Raw genomic sequence first — 19,669 nt, 5'->3', positions numbered from 1 at the left:
CAATTCGGGATCCACGGCAAGCAGATCCTAACAGGCTCTCTTAAATTTTCAGCTGGTTGGTGGGCCATCTGCCCTTCCCACTTCACCTTTGGGGAACCCAAGCAGGGCACAATGGGATGAGGCGGGGCAGGACAGGGGCAGCACTGGGCTTAGGAGGTTCCTGCTGTTGAACCAGGTAGCACCAGGCACCCCAGAGTCCCCTGGAGGGGACAGGCCCTTCCTTCCACCTTCCTCTGGGTTCTAATCTAAATAAATGCCACACAGCTAGTTTTCCTGGAGGCCCAGACCTGCACCATGCAGGACCCTTAGGGTCTCCTTTCGATTGCCTTTCACACACCGCTGCATCCACATTCAAGGGCAAAGTAAGACACCAAATCAGACGCCAGCTGAAGCAACTGGTATAGAAAACAAGACAGAATTCAAGTACTGAGTTGGCCAGGCAGGCAGGTAGCCCCTCCAAGCTCACAGTATCAGCCCTGTCTCTGGTCCCTTGCCCTGGACTCCGCTATGCTTGTCCCGGCTGCCTCAGGGACAGCTGTTTGTTCTGGGAGGGCAGAGGAGTGGTGGTTGGATTCAGCCCCACCCCAGCGGCTCCAACACAATCCAGTCCCAACTGTCCTCATGGCAAAGATGCTGATGTAGCAATAGTTTCTACAATAGACTCTACATAGTATATGCATATTGCTAGTAGTCAAGCTGGGAACAGAGGTGCAGACATCTGACAAATACTGAGAGGATCTCATCTATAGGGTCTAAACAAGCCAGGGACACGTGGCAGGACAAGACAGGCCCGATTCTGGAATTAGTCATCTTGTAAACAAAGGAGGGGGGAATCTGGTTTTTAAAATTGGGTTTTCCTTGGAAAAAAAAAATAATCAAAAGATGCTAAGGCACTCTGGAAGGCCCCTCAGAGCCCAGGCCTGCCACCCGCCTGCCTTGCAGTACATTCAGGATGCAGAGGGAGTGCCCCTCCAGCAGGTACAGTCATTGGCCATGCATGTCTGCAAACGCTCCCCCACCACGTCCACCATGGGACACATTAGTGCAAAACGCTCTGCCTGGCCCACCCGGGGCACAGGGAGAGCTCAGAATCCATTCACATTTAATTAATATTATTGAAGTTTTACCTATAGTTCTTGCCTTCCTTACCCAGAACAAAACAGATGACAATTATAAACATTAAAGGACAGAGGTTGAGGACATTGTGCTAGCCCGAGCAGTGGTCAGGCATTCTGTGCGGCCACCGTCTCCTCCAATGGCCAGCGGCACCCTCCCTATGCTGGCCCAGGGAAGGGACCATGCCCATATTGGAGTGGAGGGATGAGAGAGAGCCCTTCTGCCACCAGCCAAAACAGGTGGGTCTGTCTCCCAAAGGTCCCCAGGGATGGTCAAATTAAAGTGCAAATTTGGGTGGGGAAAGCAGATAAAGGAATATTCCAGAGGCGAAGGGCACAGCCCCCCACCCCCCAATCCTGCCATACCCTCCACAGTTCTATGGTCTTCTCCCAGCACCAGGAGGGTTTGGTCCAAGTCACTAAACGACTGGCTGGGGCTGCAAGCTACCTAGGACTAAGATGGGAATGGGAGAGGTAAGATCCATCTCCGGGTGGCTAGTTCCAGAGCTGGATACTAGCTAGCCTCCGTACTTACCCCAGGAGCAGGGAGAGGGGCTCAGGGCAGTTCCCACAGTGCCTTCCCTGATGCCCCTTTCCCTTTCCCCAACCACAGGTCTTTCAGAAGAGGGGGAAGACATGTACTTATATAGTCAGCACAGTGCGTGGGCTACCTGGGAGGCCACTCCAAGGCAGGGCAGCGCCAGCAAAAATAATAAAAGGGGGGGCACAGAAGGACTAAACTGGACCTCAGGCTCTCCTACCATGGCCCTCCAGATGGGGAGAGGCTACCCAGTCTGTGGGCATACGGGGGGGGGGGTGTCATAGTGCAGCAAATTCAAGATGTTTAGAGGGATGGGAACACTAGACCTTTCTTTCAGGTTTGGAATCATGGGTGTCCTTGGGCACTTCAGGAGCTGCTAGCCTTTGCGGGTGAGCAGGCAGTCCCTGGACACAAGTCCAAAAAGAGACACTTGGGTGGGTACGTGGTCTCAAGAGCATATCCCACACTGAGGAGTAAACACTAGCTACTCCTCAAAGCCCCTCCCTCAGGAACCACTCTCAGGATTTTCTAACTTTCTGGTCCCCAATGAGATCCACACCTGCCTACTACCCTAGCCCAGGCCTATGCCTGCCAACAACACAGGCACCCACAGCGAGCAATAAGCCCACCCCGGGCAGCAGAGTCCTGCTAGCCAGGCCTGACTTGTACACGACTAGCTGTTCTTTCCTGGGCCCCCTCTGCCTCCAGTGGGAGGCCAAGATGGAGGTCCATGGGTGTGTATTCACCCAAATCTGTGGTAGGCTGGGGATAGATAGAGACTTTAGTTCCTCACTGATTTGTTTTTTGCTATGTTGGGTCTGAAAGTTTCCAAACCACAAACAAAATAGATCTGAACTAAACAAAAACAGCAAACAAGCAAAATCCCAGAGTGGCTAGGGAGGCAGAGGGTGGTGAGGGCAGCCATGGCCAGGGGCATGGAGACCCTGGGGGGGTCAGCAGGCCAGCCGCTGGGGGTCTAGGTGAAGCTCAGTGAGGACATGGGTATGGGGAGAGAACGCCTCGTCCTTCCCCCACTCCCAGGTGACCAGCCACAGCCACTGCCACAGGCACATCACTGGTTTCTCTCCACGCGTGCACACACACACACACACACACACACACACACACACACACACACACACTCACACACAAAACACACACTCACTCTCTCACTCTCACACACACAGGTGGCTTCTTGGGAGGAAGGAAAACGAGAAATCTGGCCTCTGGAGGCCCATCACTGCCCCACTGGGGGTCCTTATGGGTAAGAAATGGAGTGTCATGTCTGCCCCTCCACCCACAGGCCACTACTACCCCAGTTTCCGCTTTCAGAGCAGGAGGAATAGGAAGGGTAGATGAGGCAGGGTCAGGGTGGACATCAGGGACCTGGTGGCCTCTTCTACCTCCCCAAGAAGGGGGAGGGGAACACCACCATGGGAGACTGAGCTGAGGAATATCAAAAAGTTGCCCTGGGACCTTCCTCCCAGAGAGCGGCCAGTGGCCTAAATGTTTACAGTATAATGAGTGTGTTTGTTTCCTTCATCCATTTTAAATACAGGCAGAATAAAAATCACATTTTTGTCAGGCAGCAGTAGCAGTTCAGTAGGTAAGTGGCTTGATCACATTTGTTTGTATTAGTAACGCATGCAAGCAGCTTTAGTACTAGGTCCCTTGTGAGTCGGCCTTGCCGGCCCCTTACAAGGTCCCTGCATAGGTGCCCTCTGGCCTTCTCGTTGCTGTGGCCACCGGTGTCTGAGGCCTGCTAGAGCTGGTGTTGCCCTGCTCAAAGGCCTGAGGGGGGCTCTGGCCATCAGCAGGTAGTGGCTCGGGGGCAGCCACCTCCTGGATAACCGAGCCTGCCCCATCCGCCTCCTCGCTAGCCTCGAAGGCAGGGTTGGCTGAGGCGCTCAGATCCACATTCACAGCATCAGTTCTCAGAGCCACGATGGTGGCGGCGTCACTTCGTCGCTCAGCATAGATGCGCTGCTCGAACACCTGCGAAGCAGCCGGCGGGAACTCGGGGTCCAGGGGCAGGCTGGCGGCTGAGGCGCCCATGACGGTGCGGTACATCTCCACACCCTCGGGCAGCATGGACTTGATCTTCGGCAGCCAGCGCTTGCGCACACGGCGAGCATTGGTACACATGTCTGCCGCAATCACGTTCATCTCGCTCTCCTTGAAGCTGGGGGCGAAGTTCTGACAGTACACTGCAGGGAGAGGCGGAAGGACGTGTAAGAGTGGCCTCTCCCCTCACTGCTCGGCCCACTGCTGCCCAAGTGTCCACAGAAGTGAGGTGCCCAGGACTGGGCCTGTCTGCACTCTAGGTTCCCACTGAGACTCCCTCGATTTGAGCTTTGGGATGATGTCTATGACTAAGGTTAGTCAGCTTGGGTGCCCATCAGGTTTGGACCTGTGTCTAACTTCTCTGGTCTTCCCACCTTCACCTGCAAACCGGACAAATAGAAAGAGGGTCCTCCCCACATGAGGAGCTGGTTTGCCAATGCCCTGGTTTCAGACACAGCAAACAAAAAGGAAGGTGGGTGTGTCATCTTCAATTAAAACAAAAGCACTCCTCTGTTTCCTACCAGGAGCTGGAGACCAAGGTCAGGCCCAGGTCCCCACAGAGCAGAAACAGGTCCCTGAGAGCCCAGCATCTTTGGGTCCTATTGTCACCTCCATTCCTCAAGACTGCAACTACCCACTGCTAAGACTCTTCCTCTAGAAAACAGAATTAGTATCACAAAGGGAATTTCTAAGCAAGACAATAAGACGTTTCTTCCACAGGCGGCTGTGCTCTGGGCCAGTCTGTGTGTTGGGTTGCACGGCTTCTTCTGAGGGTACGGAGCTGGGTGGTGGCTTGCCACAGAGATGGACTGGGCTCCGCCCCACCACGCAGGAGCGGGAGGCAGAAGCCGGCCGAACAGATGGCAAAGGCTCAAAATAACCTCAACATGTAAATAAGGGGTTTTGTTCAAAAAGGAAAATTAGATCTATTTCACATATTAAAATAGTTTCGCAGCTGAATTCATCACACTTGGAAACCTACCAAGGACGTTAACACCTCGAGACGAGTTTTGCTTGCTGCTCTTTTCTCCCTCCTGGTCCCAGTCCCAGTGCTACAGGCCAAAGCAAGCATTCGAGACAGAAGCCCATGGCCCAGAATAACCCTGGGGCCCAACTTAGCCTGCCTCAGGTTGGGATCTCAATCCTAGATGGGATCCTGCAGGTTCCCAGACCTCACTGTGACCCGGCGCCACCCACTCACGTTTCACAGCGTTCAGGACTCGGCTGTCCAGTGGCTTTCGGCTCGGGTCACTGGTGGACGAACGTATGCCAGTGCCACAGCTATTGGCCAGTGTGTTCCTGGAGGAGGGAATGAGAAAAAGAGGCAGGGTTGGTTCAGAAGTGACCTAAGGAATGGGGGCCTCCACCCACACACCATGTGAAAAAGCCAACATCACCACACCGCCCCTGTGTCTCCCTTGAACAACTGTGCACGTCTTCTGAGTCAAGGCCAATGTGGGGAGAAGGCTCAGCCTTTCTGTATGGGAGAGTGGGCAACCTGAGCGACTAGCTCCGGTACTGGCCATGGGACACCCAGCGCCTCCTGAGTGTGCTGCTTCTCCTAGGGGAAGGGGGACACAGTCAGTCTTTCTCTAGGCTGAGCCCTGGCATAGAGGATGTGCTATCTTTCTGGAGCTTTTCCAGGGCATCTCCAGGCCAAATGTCCACATTAGTGTTAGGAATGAATGTTAACGTTGTGAAAGCTCCAAGCTTTGATGACCAGAAGCTCACAGCTAGAGGAACCTCTAGAATCCTCTGCCGCCCCCTACACACCTACCTGTCAAAGAAGGTGGCCAGGAGCCTCCTCAGCAGGACCTTGTGCTTCACCCCTGCACACAGATGGCAGTTCATGAGCTGGCCACGTGTGATGTAGACCCCGGAGCCTAAAGCCAGCAAACATCAACGTATGAGGTCTTCAGCATTATAGACCAAACCTGGCCTCATGCCCTCTAAGGGGATGCTAGGGTCACGGAAGACTGCAGGGGAGCCTAAGGAGGGCCTCCAGAAAGAACTCTCAGTTCTGCCCTGCTGGAGGACACTAGGGTTGGAGGATGCTGGAACTCACTTGGTAGACCAGGCTGATCTCTCCCTCCCCCTCTCTCTCGCTCTCTCCACCTGCCTCTGCCTCCAGCATGCTGGGACAATAGGCGTGCACCACCCACCATGTCTGGCTGCTCATCTTATTTCTTGAAGCATGCAGTAGCTAAACCTTTTTGTTTCAAGACAAACTCTTACTGTATAGTTTAGGCTTGCCTCCAATTCTCAATTCCCCTGCTTCAGCCTCTCAAGTACTTTGGTTACAGGTGTGCATACCGCACCTAGTTCCCAGATCTTCCCATCGGCTCTGTCTATTAGGTCTTGGCAGAAAGAAGAGCCTAGGTCACTGGGCGGTGTTGGTGCAGGTCTTTAATCCCAGCACTCAGGAGGCAAAGGCAGGCAGATCTCTGTGAGTTCGGGGCCAGCCTGGTCTACAAGAGCTAGTTCCAGAACAGGCCCCAAAGCTACAGAGAAACCCTGTCTGGGGAGCGGGGGGTGGGGGGGGGAGAGAAAGAAGAGCTTAGATGAGGAAAGAAACCTACAGTCACCTAAGGAACAATTCTACCCTCTTAAATGGCTTCTCTAGCTCCCAGAGAATTTATCATATCCCAGGACTTGGTTGGAGCAGTCCCACATTGCCTACCGGAGAACTGGTAATAAAGTCTCTAAGGCAGTGGTTTCCAGGAGGGGACAACTGGACAGAATCGAGTGTTGCCCAGGATGTGGTAGTAGGGGGTGTCAGGGAGAAGCAAGAGATGGTGGCTCAGGCAGGGCTGAGGAATCTGTCCAACTTGCTAGGGGCTTCCCAAGTAAACAAAAAGAGCAATTGAAGACCAGACATGGTGGCCCACACCTTTAATCCCATCACTCAGGAGACACCAGCAAGAGGATCTCTTATGAGTCGAAGCCAGCCTCAAGGCAATTACAGCAAGCAGTGTGGGGACCAACGGGGTGCTACCCACTTGGATCTTGTTGGATACAGCCTTACAACATGCAAGGACCCCAACGCTAAAGGGATGATGTTTCTGAAAAGGTGCTTTCCTTGAGGGCTTCTGGAGTCTACTCTGGACTGTGAGATACCATTCAGACAGACTGGACAGTGGGGTAAGAGGGACACTGGTAAACATGACTTCTTCTATCTGTGACCTAATTTAAAATACATCATGGATATAGCCCCTGCCAATCAGGAGCCTGGCCAGCTCAGGGGACTCAATTAAAATGCTAAATTAATTCAATTGAATAACTCCTCTTAATGACACATTCTTCTAAAAAGAAATCAAAAGAAATTTAAGATGTTCTTTTTTTTTCTTTCTTTTTGACTGATTAATAATGAGTGAGTGCATTGTTCATAGCGCTGAGAAATAATGGCTAGGACATTTGCATACAGTGACGATGATGGGCGGGGCCACCTCACCTGCTACAAGCTCCAGTTTCTCTCCAGGGTCACCCTCCGAGTAGAGCTTCGGGTGGCAGCGGTATCCGATCTGACTGATGAGGCTGGCAGGCAGCGCTACCAGGTCGCGGCGGATGAGGACACAGGAGCGACTTTCCAGGGGCACGGGCTCTGGCTTCTCTTGTACTAAGGCAAAGAACTAATCCAATTAGGTGGGAGTCTGCGGGTGAACCTGGGTTGCTCTGTACCTGCCTACCACATCCCCCAAGGCCCAGGCTAGAAACACTCCATCAGTCTGGGGCTAACCTAAACCCAGGGCAGCCAGCCCTCCACACTATACAAGCAGTGTGCCCACCTCCAATCCAGCCCTGGCCTTCAATGATGCCTCCTGATAGCATGAACGGGAAGACAGCCAGTGAGAAATGCCTGCCTAGGCCTGGCAACAGGCTGCAGAGGGTGAGGTGGTTCCCACAGTGTCTACCCAGTTGGCTATTGGTTAGGTGGGAAGGAGGGCTGGGAGGGGGGCATAGGGCATGTTCTGGAAGCAGGATACAGACAACCTGACCAGAAGAGACCTTGAAGCTGCAGGCGGAGTTTGAACTCAGCAGTCTGCACCTTTCAGAGAGTAAGGCTGCCAGGAAAACCCATGGAAGACACAGGCAGGGAGGGAAACAGAACAGGACCTCAGGCTCTCTTCAGAGTGGCTTCATGCAAGAGGTAACCAGACTCGACTAGTTCTACTTGGCAGGTGAGGGGATGAGTGTCTTAGCACATTCGGGGACATGGCCTCTTGGACTATTTTGGCTTGGCACAAGGAAGTGCTCCTAAATATTTGTCAAAAGCAAAGACAGCAGTCCAGCATCCCTGTTGTCTGGGGATGTTCTGGCAAACCATGTCTGGAACAGGTAGCTCTGAGGCTGCACCCATGATGCAGGTCCACAGGTGAGTGCAGGACACCAGGTAGCCAGCATCAGCCTCCAACAGGCAGGAAGAACAGTCTCTTACAAGTCACAGAGGGCTCGGGCCAAGGCTTCTTATGAAGGACTACTTGCTGGGCACCCTATGCTACAAGACATAGGAGGCCTGGTGGTCCTAACCCCAATCCTGCAGTCTGTCTCAGTTCCTCCATTTCCCCACTGCCTCTCCAGCCCCCTTTCCCAGAAGGCCTTGCACTTGGGCTAGTCTTTTGGCTAATCCTTGGTCCGTGTTCCCATAAGGCCACAGAGACTGGCATTAACACGTACTCCACCTTGCTCAGAGAGAGGCCACAGGTGCCATATTACTCTCTCCCATGTTCCCAGCACACAGGTTAGGTCCTTAGAGGGCCACCTGTTCCCAGCCAGCTGTTCTCTGATGTGTGTTTCTATATTTGTGTATGTATGTGTTTGTATATGTGTGTGTCTCTGTGCATTTATGCATGCGTGCTTGTGTATCTGAGTGTATCTATGAAATGTATAAGTCTGTATCTGTGTCTGTGTGGTGCAGGCAGGACTTGGCCCCAAGACAGCTAGAATCTGTTGGCCCCACAGGCTTAGAGCCTGGCAGGCTCAATGCAGGTGGCTCAGACTTCGACCTTGCCCTGAGACAGCTCCAAGATCAGACAGACACAGGTACACCTGGTTGCTCCAGATGGGCTAGCTTCCTGTCCCTCTTCACAATAACCACACGGTAGGGACGCTCAGTGCTTCTCAGCAGGGGCCACTGTTTAGGGGCCCCATGAGGACAGATGGCACAGGAAGGATGTGCAAGTCATTTTGACACACTGTTCCTGAGGGAGATGTTGGGACATCATCTGGGTTCTGAAGTGACCACCCACACCCTAAGGGTTCGAGGACAGAAGACAGGGTGGGAAGCCTATGTGAGACTCAACCCTGTCCCCAGCATCTGGAGCTGCAGAGCAGAGTCTCCAGGATGCCTCAGGCCCGCTGCTGCAGCTCTGGATAGTGTCTCCACCTGCGTCTGAGGAAGTCTCAGAGCCGGCAGACAGTCAGTGAGGACAAAAGCCAGAAAAATGGAAGTTGCTGAGAGGCAGACCCCTGCCTGGTACCAACTGCTGGTCAGGCTGGCCAGGTGGCATTTCCAACCAGCGGAGGAGAATCGTTACAGCCCGGAATTACCCAGAGACTGAGGGAACACATCAAACAATCCGGATGGTATTTTAAAACATAATTATCCGCCCCCCGCCCCCCGCCCGCTGTGATTACACATGCAAACGAGCAGCGCTGTGCGTGGCATTTACATAAAGAGTGTTCACCAACAGAAATAATTCTCCGTCCTCAGCCAGCGCTCTCTCGAGATGTTTTTCTCAACAGCAGAAGTTGTTTGCGCTCCACATGCACACCCTCCCCAGCCCGGCTCCCCAAGAGCCAGAGACTGTCAGCCCAGAGCCCCAAAAAACCTCTTCTATTTCTGCCCTGCCAAGTGCTGGATGCTGTCGTCTCTAAAAATACACGAAACCGAGCCTCAGCTCATTGGCGAAGGTACTCTGAACTCCTTCGGGTGCCTCCGGTCACCACTCAGGCTACAGCTAGGTGGTTAAGGGAAACTCCAGAGACTCACTCCCAGAGGAGATTGGACCTTCATTCCCAGGAGACCTCAATGGGCACTGAGTCCAGGCTGGTACTTCTTCCAGGTGTGCTGGGACTCCAACATCCCTGTTCGCCCCACTCCCTACCCCCACACGGAGGATTGTGAGCTGAGGAGAGAGCCTGTGATGACATGAAATTCCCTGCATCCTGATCTCCAGTACCAGGAGACTTGAGTCTCCTATCATGTGGGACTGGTCCCAGTGGTATCAATGTCACTTTCCCATTCCCCAGACCAGGTGACAAGGCTCAGGTTTCTAGGGCTGAGCATCCTAAGGAGAGCATGCTGAGGCATAGTTAGCGACCTCAATGAAGAGCTGACTAAAGACTGAAGTGTAGCCTTCCTGGTCACAGCAGGAAGACCCGTTACGGGGCCTCCTTTCCCCAGGACCATTCACCCACCCCCTTTACCCCCTTCAGGTCACACCACAGAAGCCAATTGGATACTAGTGGTCACATGATATGTGGCTTACATTCCAGGGCTCTTAACATGGTCACCCAGGAGGAGGCCTGCTAAGTCTCTGAGGCCCAGAGGCACCAAGTCTGGGTGGTAGACACGTAGGGCGCCCCAATTGTCCAAGAAGGGCATAGAAGGTCAAACCTGTAGGATTTCACTTTTGTGAGGTTCCCAGGTGTCAAACCATATGAAACCAAGAGGTAAAATATTTTGAGTGGGAAATCCACGTCAGTTTGGGAAGTTATCAGAAGTTCTATGGATAGGACGTTAGTGATGGCAGAACAATGTGTGCATATGTTAATGTCACTGAACAGCACACTGAAAATGACTACAAAATACTACCTTATAATATAAGGTATAAGCACATTTAAAAGAGGAAGAGGCTGGGCATTGTGGCTCAGGCCTAGAATCCTAGCACTAGGCAGACAGGAAGATCTGAGTTCAAGGTCATCCTCGTGAGACCCTGTCTAAGAAACAAAGCAAAACAACAACAAAAACAAGGAAAATAAGCACTTTGGGTGTAGCTTAGTGAACGAACACATTCAGCTGGGATGAGACCCAGCGAAAGGAGAGAGCAGGAGAGGGAGAGGGCAGATACCACAGTCTGTTTCCCTCCCAGGGGTCTGACCCCAGGAGACTGCCTAGCAGTAGCTCCCCTACTGTTCACTGATACCCTTGGGGTGAAGCATGCCAACAGCCCCATTTCTGGGAACCCCATCAAGAAGTCCCAGCTGCCAGTGGGTCAGAGCTGCACAGAGGCCTGGGGAAGGGGATCCCTACCTACTTTCTACTTCACAGACTAGTTGTACACACCACCCCCTCAAAATAAAGAATCAGAAAACGAACCCTAGTTCTTAATTGTGAGTTGAAAAAAAATGAGCCCATGATGAGAAAAAAATGCCAACTTGCACTGGAAGACTCCCGGTAATGCTGCAGTCATCGAGACCACACGGGACGGACGGACAGACAGCCGGTGATCTGCACAAGCACACTCTGCTGGCTTACACTGGTGTGAGCCAGTCAGCAGAGCTGGCTGACTTTTAGGCCCTTTCCAGTCACCCCACACCCAAACCAGGGCCGCTCTCATTCCGACTCTAACCCCTCCAATGCAGAAGTGATCCTGGAGACTTTTAGAAGTAAACAGCAAGAGAAACCTGTTCTTGGATTTGGGTAAGAGTTCTGACATGATCCCGACAGCACAAACCCTGAAACAACCAGAAATGTCAGTTCTTCAAAGTGGAAAAAAAAAACAGCAAACACTTATGTGAAAGTAACAAAATAAGTTGGCTACGGGTGGGAAGGACAAAGAAAACCCTCTCAAAACTCAACTTTTAAAAACAGCAGCAGCAGCAAAACGAGGGCTGGAGAGATGGTTCAGTGTTAAGAGCACTGACTGGCTGCTCTTCTAGAGTTCCCGAGTCCAATTCCCAGCACACATAGAGGCTTACAACTGTAGCCCCATGAGTTCCAAGGCCCCCGTCTGGTGTGCAGATGTACATACAGACAAAAGTGCCCGCATGCATAAATAAATAAATCTTTAAGAATAAACCAACTGAGCGTCTGTTTAAAACACAGGCAGACATGGAGAAGATTTATGGATGAGAATGTGCACTGGTAAAGTGCTTGCTCAACATTCAGCCAAGAAAAGAAACTGAAGCCAGGTAATGGTGGCGCACGCCTTTAAACCCAGCACCGGGGAGGCAGAGACAGGTGGATCTGTGAGTTCGAGGCCAGCCTGGTCTACAAGAGCTAGTTCCGGGACAGACTCCAAGGCTACAGAGAAACCATGTCTCCAAAAACTATTAAACAAAAAAGAAATGAAACCGAAACCACAATAGAATATCATCCTGTTCTTTGAAGTCAGGACCTAGAACCAGTTACGAGGTGGAACATGGCGCCCCTGCGTTGTCAGTGAGAGCGCGAATGAGCGCTACCTTGAAGAGCAGTCCCATGGCTTGGCACGAGTAAGAGTCTGGGAGCGAAGGGGTCACACTCATAAAGGACATCCACCTGAACACAGTAGCCTTGTGTCTTAGGAACAGGTTTATAGGGATGAAGAGCTGGAGTTTTGGAGGAGGTGAGCAGACACTAGACCTCGGTGATTGAAGGCTGGAAATCAGGGTGTGGGAGGTACTACCTGTGCACCCAGACAAAAGAAACAACCCCACATATGCCCTGATCTTCCACAGAGGATTGTGCCTCACCCCCACCAAACACACACTTCCTGCCTAACACCACCCAGGCCTGACTCAGGAACTTCTTGATGGCCAGGGCCTAGGCCGGCTGAATGTCTGTAAGGTCTCCTTCCTCTGGCTGCTGAGGGCGGGCTCTATGCCTCCACTGGCTCTGCTGGCAGGCCCAGCCAGCTGCATACTCAGCACCACTGGCTAGTCGGTAGTCTGTCATCCTGTAAGGGCCCCACACACTCGGGCTTCACCAGTACAGGCTTTTCCTGAAGCTGTGTCCCCTCCACAGCTTCCGGAGGAGCCTTGCAAAAAGGGAGTAAATAATAAACTCTAATTGCCAGGAGGGGCTCCCTGCGACAACGGTCAGGCATGCCCCCAACATCATTACCTGGACATAACCCATTTCACAGATGCCAAAATGTGGGCCAAATCCATCCCAGATCCAAGGTAATATGGCAAGTTGGATACACAAGAACACAAGTTGGGTAGGGAAACCCAGAAAGGACAGCGGATGTGGGACCAGGGGATGTACACATATTCATGGCTGATGTGGGCTCCTAGGGGTAGGACAGAGGGGCCTGTGGTCTCTGGACTCCCTATGTTCTGCTGCCAGAGAGACTTAAGCAGTGAGGGTACATACTCAACAGTACCCACAAGGGGTGTCATGTGAGACCCAGTGACCAGGCTTCTGGATCTAAATAGCCTTCTGGGCTCTGTTTTGAAGACCACTGTGGCTCCCATGAGTGACCTGGTCCCCCCATGTTTACTGGCTGGTGTAGCCTTCATACCCATGGTCCCGGCCAATGTTCCCCCTGAAAGCCAAGCTTGCCCATTCCTTCTTGCTAGCCTGCTATGAATTTTTCCACTTCACCCAATGACACCTCAGAGACACACACACAATACCACCCTCACACAAGACAGGATGCGTCTTCCTTGACGAGTGGCACAGAGAGAACAGGCCGTGATCACACAAAGGGCATAGACCAAAGTAAAGATTTCTCTGTGTGGAGGTAACCCTAGGACACTGAATGAGTTAAAGCCAGGCACAGGGCTTAGCTAATACCTCACACCTTGAGCTTGGAAAAACACCTAGAATGGGGTACCTATGGGTGCCTCAGGAAACAGATCAGGAAGCAAGTTAATTCACCCCAGAGACCTTGCTTCAGCTACAGAGCCACCAGGGCAAGAACTTCTTTGTAGAGAGCAACTGTAAGATGTTTTTTGTTTTTTTTTTAAAAAAAAGGGGGGGGGGTCTGCAGTGGCCAGGATTAGCAGGATTCGGACTGGGACTCCAGGGAGAAGGACAGAGCACGGTGGGGCACGAGGGACAGGGTAGGGAGACTTGGGGGGGCACAGGACTCAGGGGTGGAATTCTGAGTACCATGCTACAGTATCCTTGGGTTTCTCTGCAGAATACTAAACAGCAAGTATGCAGGACAAGACTCCGAAAAACAACAGCCAAGTCACGGCTTGGTGGTTTCTGTCCTGGGAGGCAGACTAGATCTCAGAGCCTGCCAAGGCAGTTCCAGCTTCCAGCTGCAACCCAGAACAGCTATGGTTGAGCCTGGGGCTCAGAACACAGCCTGTGCTGGGCCCACCCAGGGCCTCTCACCACAGTCTGGGAGGACCAGTGCCCAGGCCCTCCTTGGAACAGCTGTTCGGGCTTCTAAAATGTTTTTAAGTAATGCCCAGCTATCAAGGAAACAATACTAGGAAGACCAGAAAACAGCAGCAAAACTATTAGACGCAGACCAAATGAGAAAAAAAAAAAAACAAATCGATTTACAAAAAGACATTAGATCTGACAATTAGCAGATGCAGACTTTAAGATCTCTGCTGTGAACGTGGGAGGGAGGGAGGGAGGGAGGGAGTGGCGAATAAAACTGGGAGCCTCAAAGAAAACCAGAATCAATAAGGAAATAAAAGACAGCAGTAACTAAAACCCTGAATCCAGAAGGGTGATTTGGGGGAAGAATTACACAGAGCAGATAAGATTCGTGAACTAGAAAATAATTCAATGCGTAACACTCAGATGTAGGAAGGAAACAAAAGCAGCAGAGAACAGCGGCTGAAGAGGTCGGTGGTCAAGAGCACACAGGACATTGCTTTAGTTTCCACACCCACACGGCAGCCCACAACCCTCTGTAACTCCAGTTCCGGGGGACACCTTCTTCTGGTCTCCACAGGCACCGCATACACGTGGTGCACAGACATTCATGCAGGCAAATACGCATAAAATAAACGATTTTTAATCTTAAAAAAAAAAACAAAACAGAAACTAGAATAGGAGACACATGGAGAGCCTGGGCCTCAAGGAGCAGGCCGCACTGGTAGCAATCGCGCTCCAGAGGGAAGAAGGAAAGAAGGCCACTGTGTTCAAGACAAGTACTAGAGAGCCCACAGTGGATGGAACACAAGCCCCTTGGAGGAAAGTGGCCCTGGGCAGGTCTCCGCCCCCTGCGTGCTGGGATTAAAGGCGTGCACAACAACAAGCTGCTCACAGGATTAAGACACACCAGGGCAGCGGCAGAGCAACAGGTGTGGGAGGCTCCTGGGCAGAAATGCTTTGTGATGCAAGTCAGGTGGTAAAAGCCCCAAAGTTTGTAAAACACTAATGCAAAGATGCTGAAGTCATTTGCCTTTAGAAGGACACCATAAAAACACACAGGTCTTATTCACAGAAAACAGGACACTCGATTAATGCAAAAGAGTAGGAAAAGAAAAAAAAAAAAAAAGGAAAGGAAGGCACAGCAGGGGTCAGGGTCGGAAGGAACTAAACCCTAACAAGTAGGCTGTTTACAGGAAATGCGAATGAGCCCTGCACTCTAACAACCCAAACCTAGGAGCTGAGGTACTGACTGACCCTGTGGGTTCCAGCCACCCAGAAGATGGAGGGGAAAGGATGGCCGGCCTGGACATCCCAGGAATGCCTGTGTAACACAGTGAGACCCTGATTGTCATGAGATAAAAGGTAACTTGAAAACAAGAGGCAGGTACAGGCACACAGCACATAGAAGAGAGCTGGGTACCAGAAGGCATCAGTGAAAAGAAACACTGCCGCCGGGCGACGGTGGCGCACGCCTTTAATCCCAGCACTCGGGAGGCAGAGGCAGGCGGATCTCTGTGAGTTCGAGACCAGCCTAGTCTACAAGAGCTAGTTCCAGGACAACAGGCTCCAAAGCCACAGAGAAACCCTGTCTCGAAAAAAAAAAAAAAAAAAAGAGAAAATAAACACTGCCATTTTACAGGAAAACAAGCCTGGATTAACATGCACCCAGTACAGCCAGGAAGACGGGGGCAGGAACTCAAGAGTCACACACTGCCTCTGTGCCCGCCCAAGACCAGGCCGACCTGGAAGAACTCCCAGCTCTGCCTTGAGCCTGGGTGCAGCTTATAAGGCAGGCCATGCAACCGCCTCTCAGCACATTTGGAACTAAGTAGGGCAGCAGGCAAGGCTCCACAGACTCCACCAGAGAGAGGAGGAGGGCAGAGAGCACTCCAGGACCACACAGGACTCGGATGGCTAAGATGAATCTAATTCTGAACGCGCCTGAAAAAAAATCAAGCAAGGTCATAAACCCAAGAGCCATGGAAGCAGGGGTCATGTATCCGAAAAGATATGTATGGATAAAGACAACAGAGCACAGCAGAATATGCTGTGGTAAGGACCTGGCACCATGCGGAGCCCCCGCCTGGCATTCAGGGTAGTGTGGGAGCACCGGGCTCCATCCCGAAGCAGGATAGCCCGCTCACAGGCCTAACAATATAGAGATGATTTTATTTTATTATTTTTTGTGGGGCTTAAAATTTTTAAATTGTTTGATATGCGTTTTGCCAACATCTATGTCAGTGCATCATGTCAATGCCTGGACATTACTGGAGCTGGAATTACTGATGACTGTGAGCTACCATGTGGATTTGGGGAATTGAACCTGGGTCCTCTAGAATACCCATGTGCTTAACCATTGAGCCATCTCTCTAGCCCCTAATTGTTGGCTTTGTAAACTGATACTAAAACATACATAATGTAGCAAGCCAGACATAGAAGTACATGCCTTTAATTCCAACAGGTAAATGGATCTTTGGGAGACCCAGGCCAGCCTGATTTACATAGTGAGTTCCAGAGAAGTTAAAACTAAACAGTGAGATCCATCCTATCATATGCAGGGCTCATGAGATGACAGAGTGGGTAAAGGTGCCTGCTGCCAAGATGGACAACCCGAGTTTGATCCCCAGGAGAAAACCAACTTCTACAGGTTGTCTTCTGATCTCTACACATGAGCCATGGCACATGCAGAACCCCTGTCCCGTGCCCTCCTCACATTAGAAGAGACACCAATACAAAAAGGTTAGGCTAAAAACAGATTCTGTGCAGGGGAGAGTTCAAGGAGAGCTGAGTAACATAAATCCCAGCTAATGGCCATCCATGGTCTCTGCATGGTGTGTCCACAGACTATGGGCAGACACAGTAATAGGACTGTCACAGACATTAAGCTCTTGAGAGCACATGGAACTTCATTCCAGTAAGAGTGAACATAGATGTCGCTGGGAAGTCTATTAAAAGATTCAATTTATGCTGGGCGGTGGTGGCACACACCTTTAATCCCAGCACTTGGGAGGTAGAGGCAGGTGGATTTCTGTGAGTTCAAGGCCAGCCTGGTCTATAGAGCTAGTTCTACAGCCAGCACTACACAAAGAAACCCTGTCTCAAAACAACAACAACAAAAATATATAGTAAAAACACAACTTACCAAAACTGACACAGAAAGTAGAAACTGAGTTGTCCTGTTGCAAAGACAATTCATCTGGATACCCACCTCCCTGTGAAGGGTGCAGTGGCTCTACACACCTCTTCTGGATGTTTAATCAAACGCATTAGAGAAAAAAGTAATACTTGATCTTCTCTGTTACAGATACCAAACCTTGACAGCAAACCCAGAGTAGAGCTTTATGGGAAAGCAAGGGGCAATCTCGCTCCTACAAAAGAGTCTCAAAGGTCTCTGAAATACTGGCAGCAGGGATAATGACTCCCACCTGTAATTTCAGCACCTGTTTCCTGTCTGCCATAACGTCAAATGTCCCTTCCTGCCATGATGGACCCATCCCGTGAACCCCTGAGCTAAGTGGATTCCTCCCCTTTAAAGCCACACAAGTTGTCACAACCTAAATGTAACTAACACAGAGGGATTTGTGTGGGCAAAGTGCCGCCTTCCTATTGCTAATACTCTTTGTGGTTGTTACAGTTTTTGTTTCTTTGAGACAAAGTCTCACTGTTTAGCCCTAGTCGGCCTGAATTTACTATGCAGACCAGGCTGGTTTTGAATTCACAGAGATCCACCTGCTTCTTCCTTCCAGGTGATGAAATTAAGAAGTGTGCCTCTATACCTATCTTACTGTCTTTTTTTATAGTGTAGGGATTTTTATTATATTAAAAACTCTTATGTGTATGAGTGTTTGTCTATATGAACACTATGTACACACCTGGGGGCACAGGGTGTGGGGTCCCCTGGAACTGTAGTCACAGATGATTGTGAACCACCCTGTGTGGACTTGAAACCCAACCTGGGTCCTCTAGAAGGGCAGCAAGGTCACCGGTTGCAAAGCCGTCTTTCCACCCCCTTGTTTTTGTGAGCAAGTCTCACTTTGTAGCTCAGGTTGGTCTTGAATTTGAGTGAGACCCCACAGCTAGGGTGATTTCATCCCAGGAATACAAAATTAACAGTACAAGGCAAGCCATGGCATTGCACGTCTTTAATCTCCTCCTGGGGGAGAGGCAGGCAGATCCCTGTGAGTTCGAGGCCAGCTTGGTTTACATCGCAAGTTCCGGGACAGCTAGGAGTTGTGTGGTAAAACCCTGCCTCAAAAACAATAAAGTAAATAAATTAACAAAACACAGGAGGAAACACACACACAGCTGTGATCTCTGTAAAGATGCCTCATCCACGGAAGCTGCGTACAGGACAGTGTTTCCTTAAGATCACACTACTTGGTGACACAGTCTGACCTTCATTTTGCAATGTGCCCTCTAGGATGCTCAGGATCTAAGGTTGCCCAGTGCAGGCCAGCATTAAGCAGTGTGATGGTCTGAATGAGAATGTTCCCCAGGCACAAGTATTTGAACACTTCAGTCTCCAGTTGGTGGCCTTGCTGGAAGTCCATCACAGGGGGGCAGGCTTTAAGGGTCTGTAGCTTTGCCACACTTCCAGTTTGCTCTTTCAGCTTCTACATGCTTGTGGTTGAAGATGTGAACTCTTTGTTTCCTGTTCCCATGGCCACCTGCTGCCTGCCACGCTCACCCTCAAGCCCTGCTATAATAGGGTCTACCTCTGGAACTGTAAGTCCACCTTAGAGTTCTTCCACCTTAAGCTACCATGGTATCTTATCGCAACAACAGAAAACTAAGACGATGAATGGCAAGAGGCTATGGTAAGGGAAAACAAAAAGCTTTCGTCAATTTTCAACTTTTCCGGGGAAAAAAAACCTTAAGTCAAGGGGGAAAAGAGAAATAGCCTTAATTTGATTAAACAAAAAAAAAAAAAACAGCAAAACCACAGCAAGCCTAGAATGGCACCGCACAATGGGTCTGATGTATCAAAAGCTTTTCCTGAATTGAGGAACGAGAAGGAACAAGAAATCCCAGCTAATGCCAAGAGGCAAGAAAAGGAACACACAGGTTATCACTAGAAATAAAATCATTAGTCAGGCGGTGGTGGCGCACATCTTTAATACCAGCACTTGGGAAGCAGAGGCGGGTGGATCTTTGTGAGTTTGAGGCCAGACTGGTCTACAAGAGCTAGAGAGAAACCCTGTCTTAAAAAAACAAAACAAAACAAAACAACAAAAAAATAAAATGATGGGCTGGAGCTGGGGCTCAGATGGCAGGGGGCTTGCTTAGCAAGCACAAAGCCCCGAGTTAGATCTCCAACACCACATAAATCAGGTGCGTGTCTGAAATACCAACAGCTGAAGGAGAATCACAAGTTCAAGGTCAACCTCAGCTACACTGAGAGTTCAAGTTTACACGGTAAAAAAGGGTTAAAAAACGAAGAAAAGAAACAATAAGGAAAAGAGCAAGTTAAATGTGGTACCATATACCTTTAATTACCAGAGTTGGGAGGTTGGGACAGAAGGATCACAAGTTAGCTAGCCTGGGATACACACTGAATACTTGACTTTAAAAAGATTAAAGAAAGTAAATAAGCCGGGCGATGGTGGCGCACGCCTTTAATCCCAGCACTCGGGAGGCAGAGGCAGGCGGATCTCTGTGAGTTCGAGACCAGCCTGGTCTACA

The 19,669-nt window shown here is 50.7% G+C and overlaps 1 protein-coding gene across 3 annotated transcripts in view; it reads right to left on the bottom strand.

Annotated features, from left to right (window-relative positions):
• Window positions 1–2,781: 2,781 nt before the first annotated feature.
• Nacc2 (NACC family member 2) overlaps window positions 2,782–19,669 on the bottom strand; it is a 66,066-nt gene continuing 49,178 nt past the window's right edge. For all 3 annotated transcript variants that reach the window (XM_026778739.1, XM_005346261.2, XM_005346262.3), the window contains exons 3-6: window positions 7,172–7,336; window positions 5,498–5,603; window positions 4,922–5,019; window positions 2,782–3,863 (exon numbers count right to left, since the gene is read on the bottom strand). In XM_026778739.1, the coding sequence (XP_026634540.1) occupies window positions 3,352–3,863; window positions 4,922–5,019; window positions 5,498–5,603; window positions 7,172–7,336 (881 nt within the window). In that variant the 3' untranslated portion in view covers window positions 2,782–3,351. The remainder of the gene's footprint in view (window positions 3,864–4,921; window positions 5,020–5,497; window positions 5,604–7,171; window positions 7,337–19,669) is intronic.

Source organism: Microtus ochrogaster, chromosome 4 (assembly GCF_000317375.1).
Source record: "Microtus ochrogaster isolate Prairie Vole_2 chromosome 4, MicOch1.0, whole genome shotgun sequence".
In the NCBI taxonomy this organism is placed as follows: Eukaryota; Metazoa; Chordata; class Mammalia; order Rodentia; family Cricetidae; genus Microtus; species Microtus ochrogaster.
This window is presented reverse-complemented; position numbering and strand designations above follow the sequence as displayed.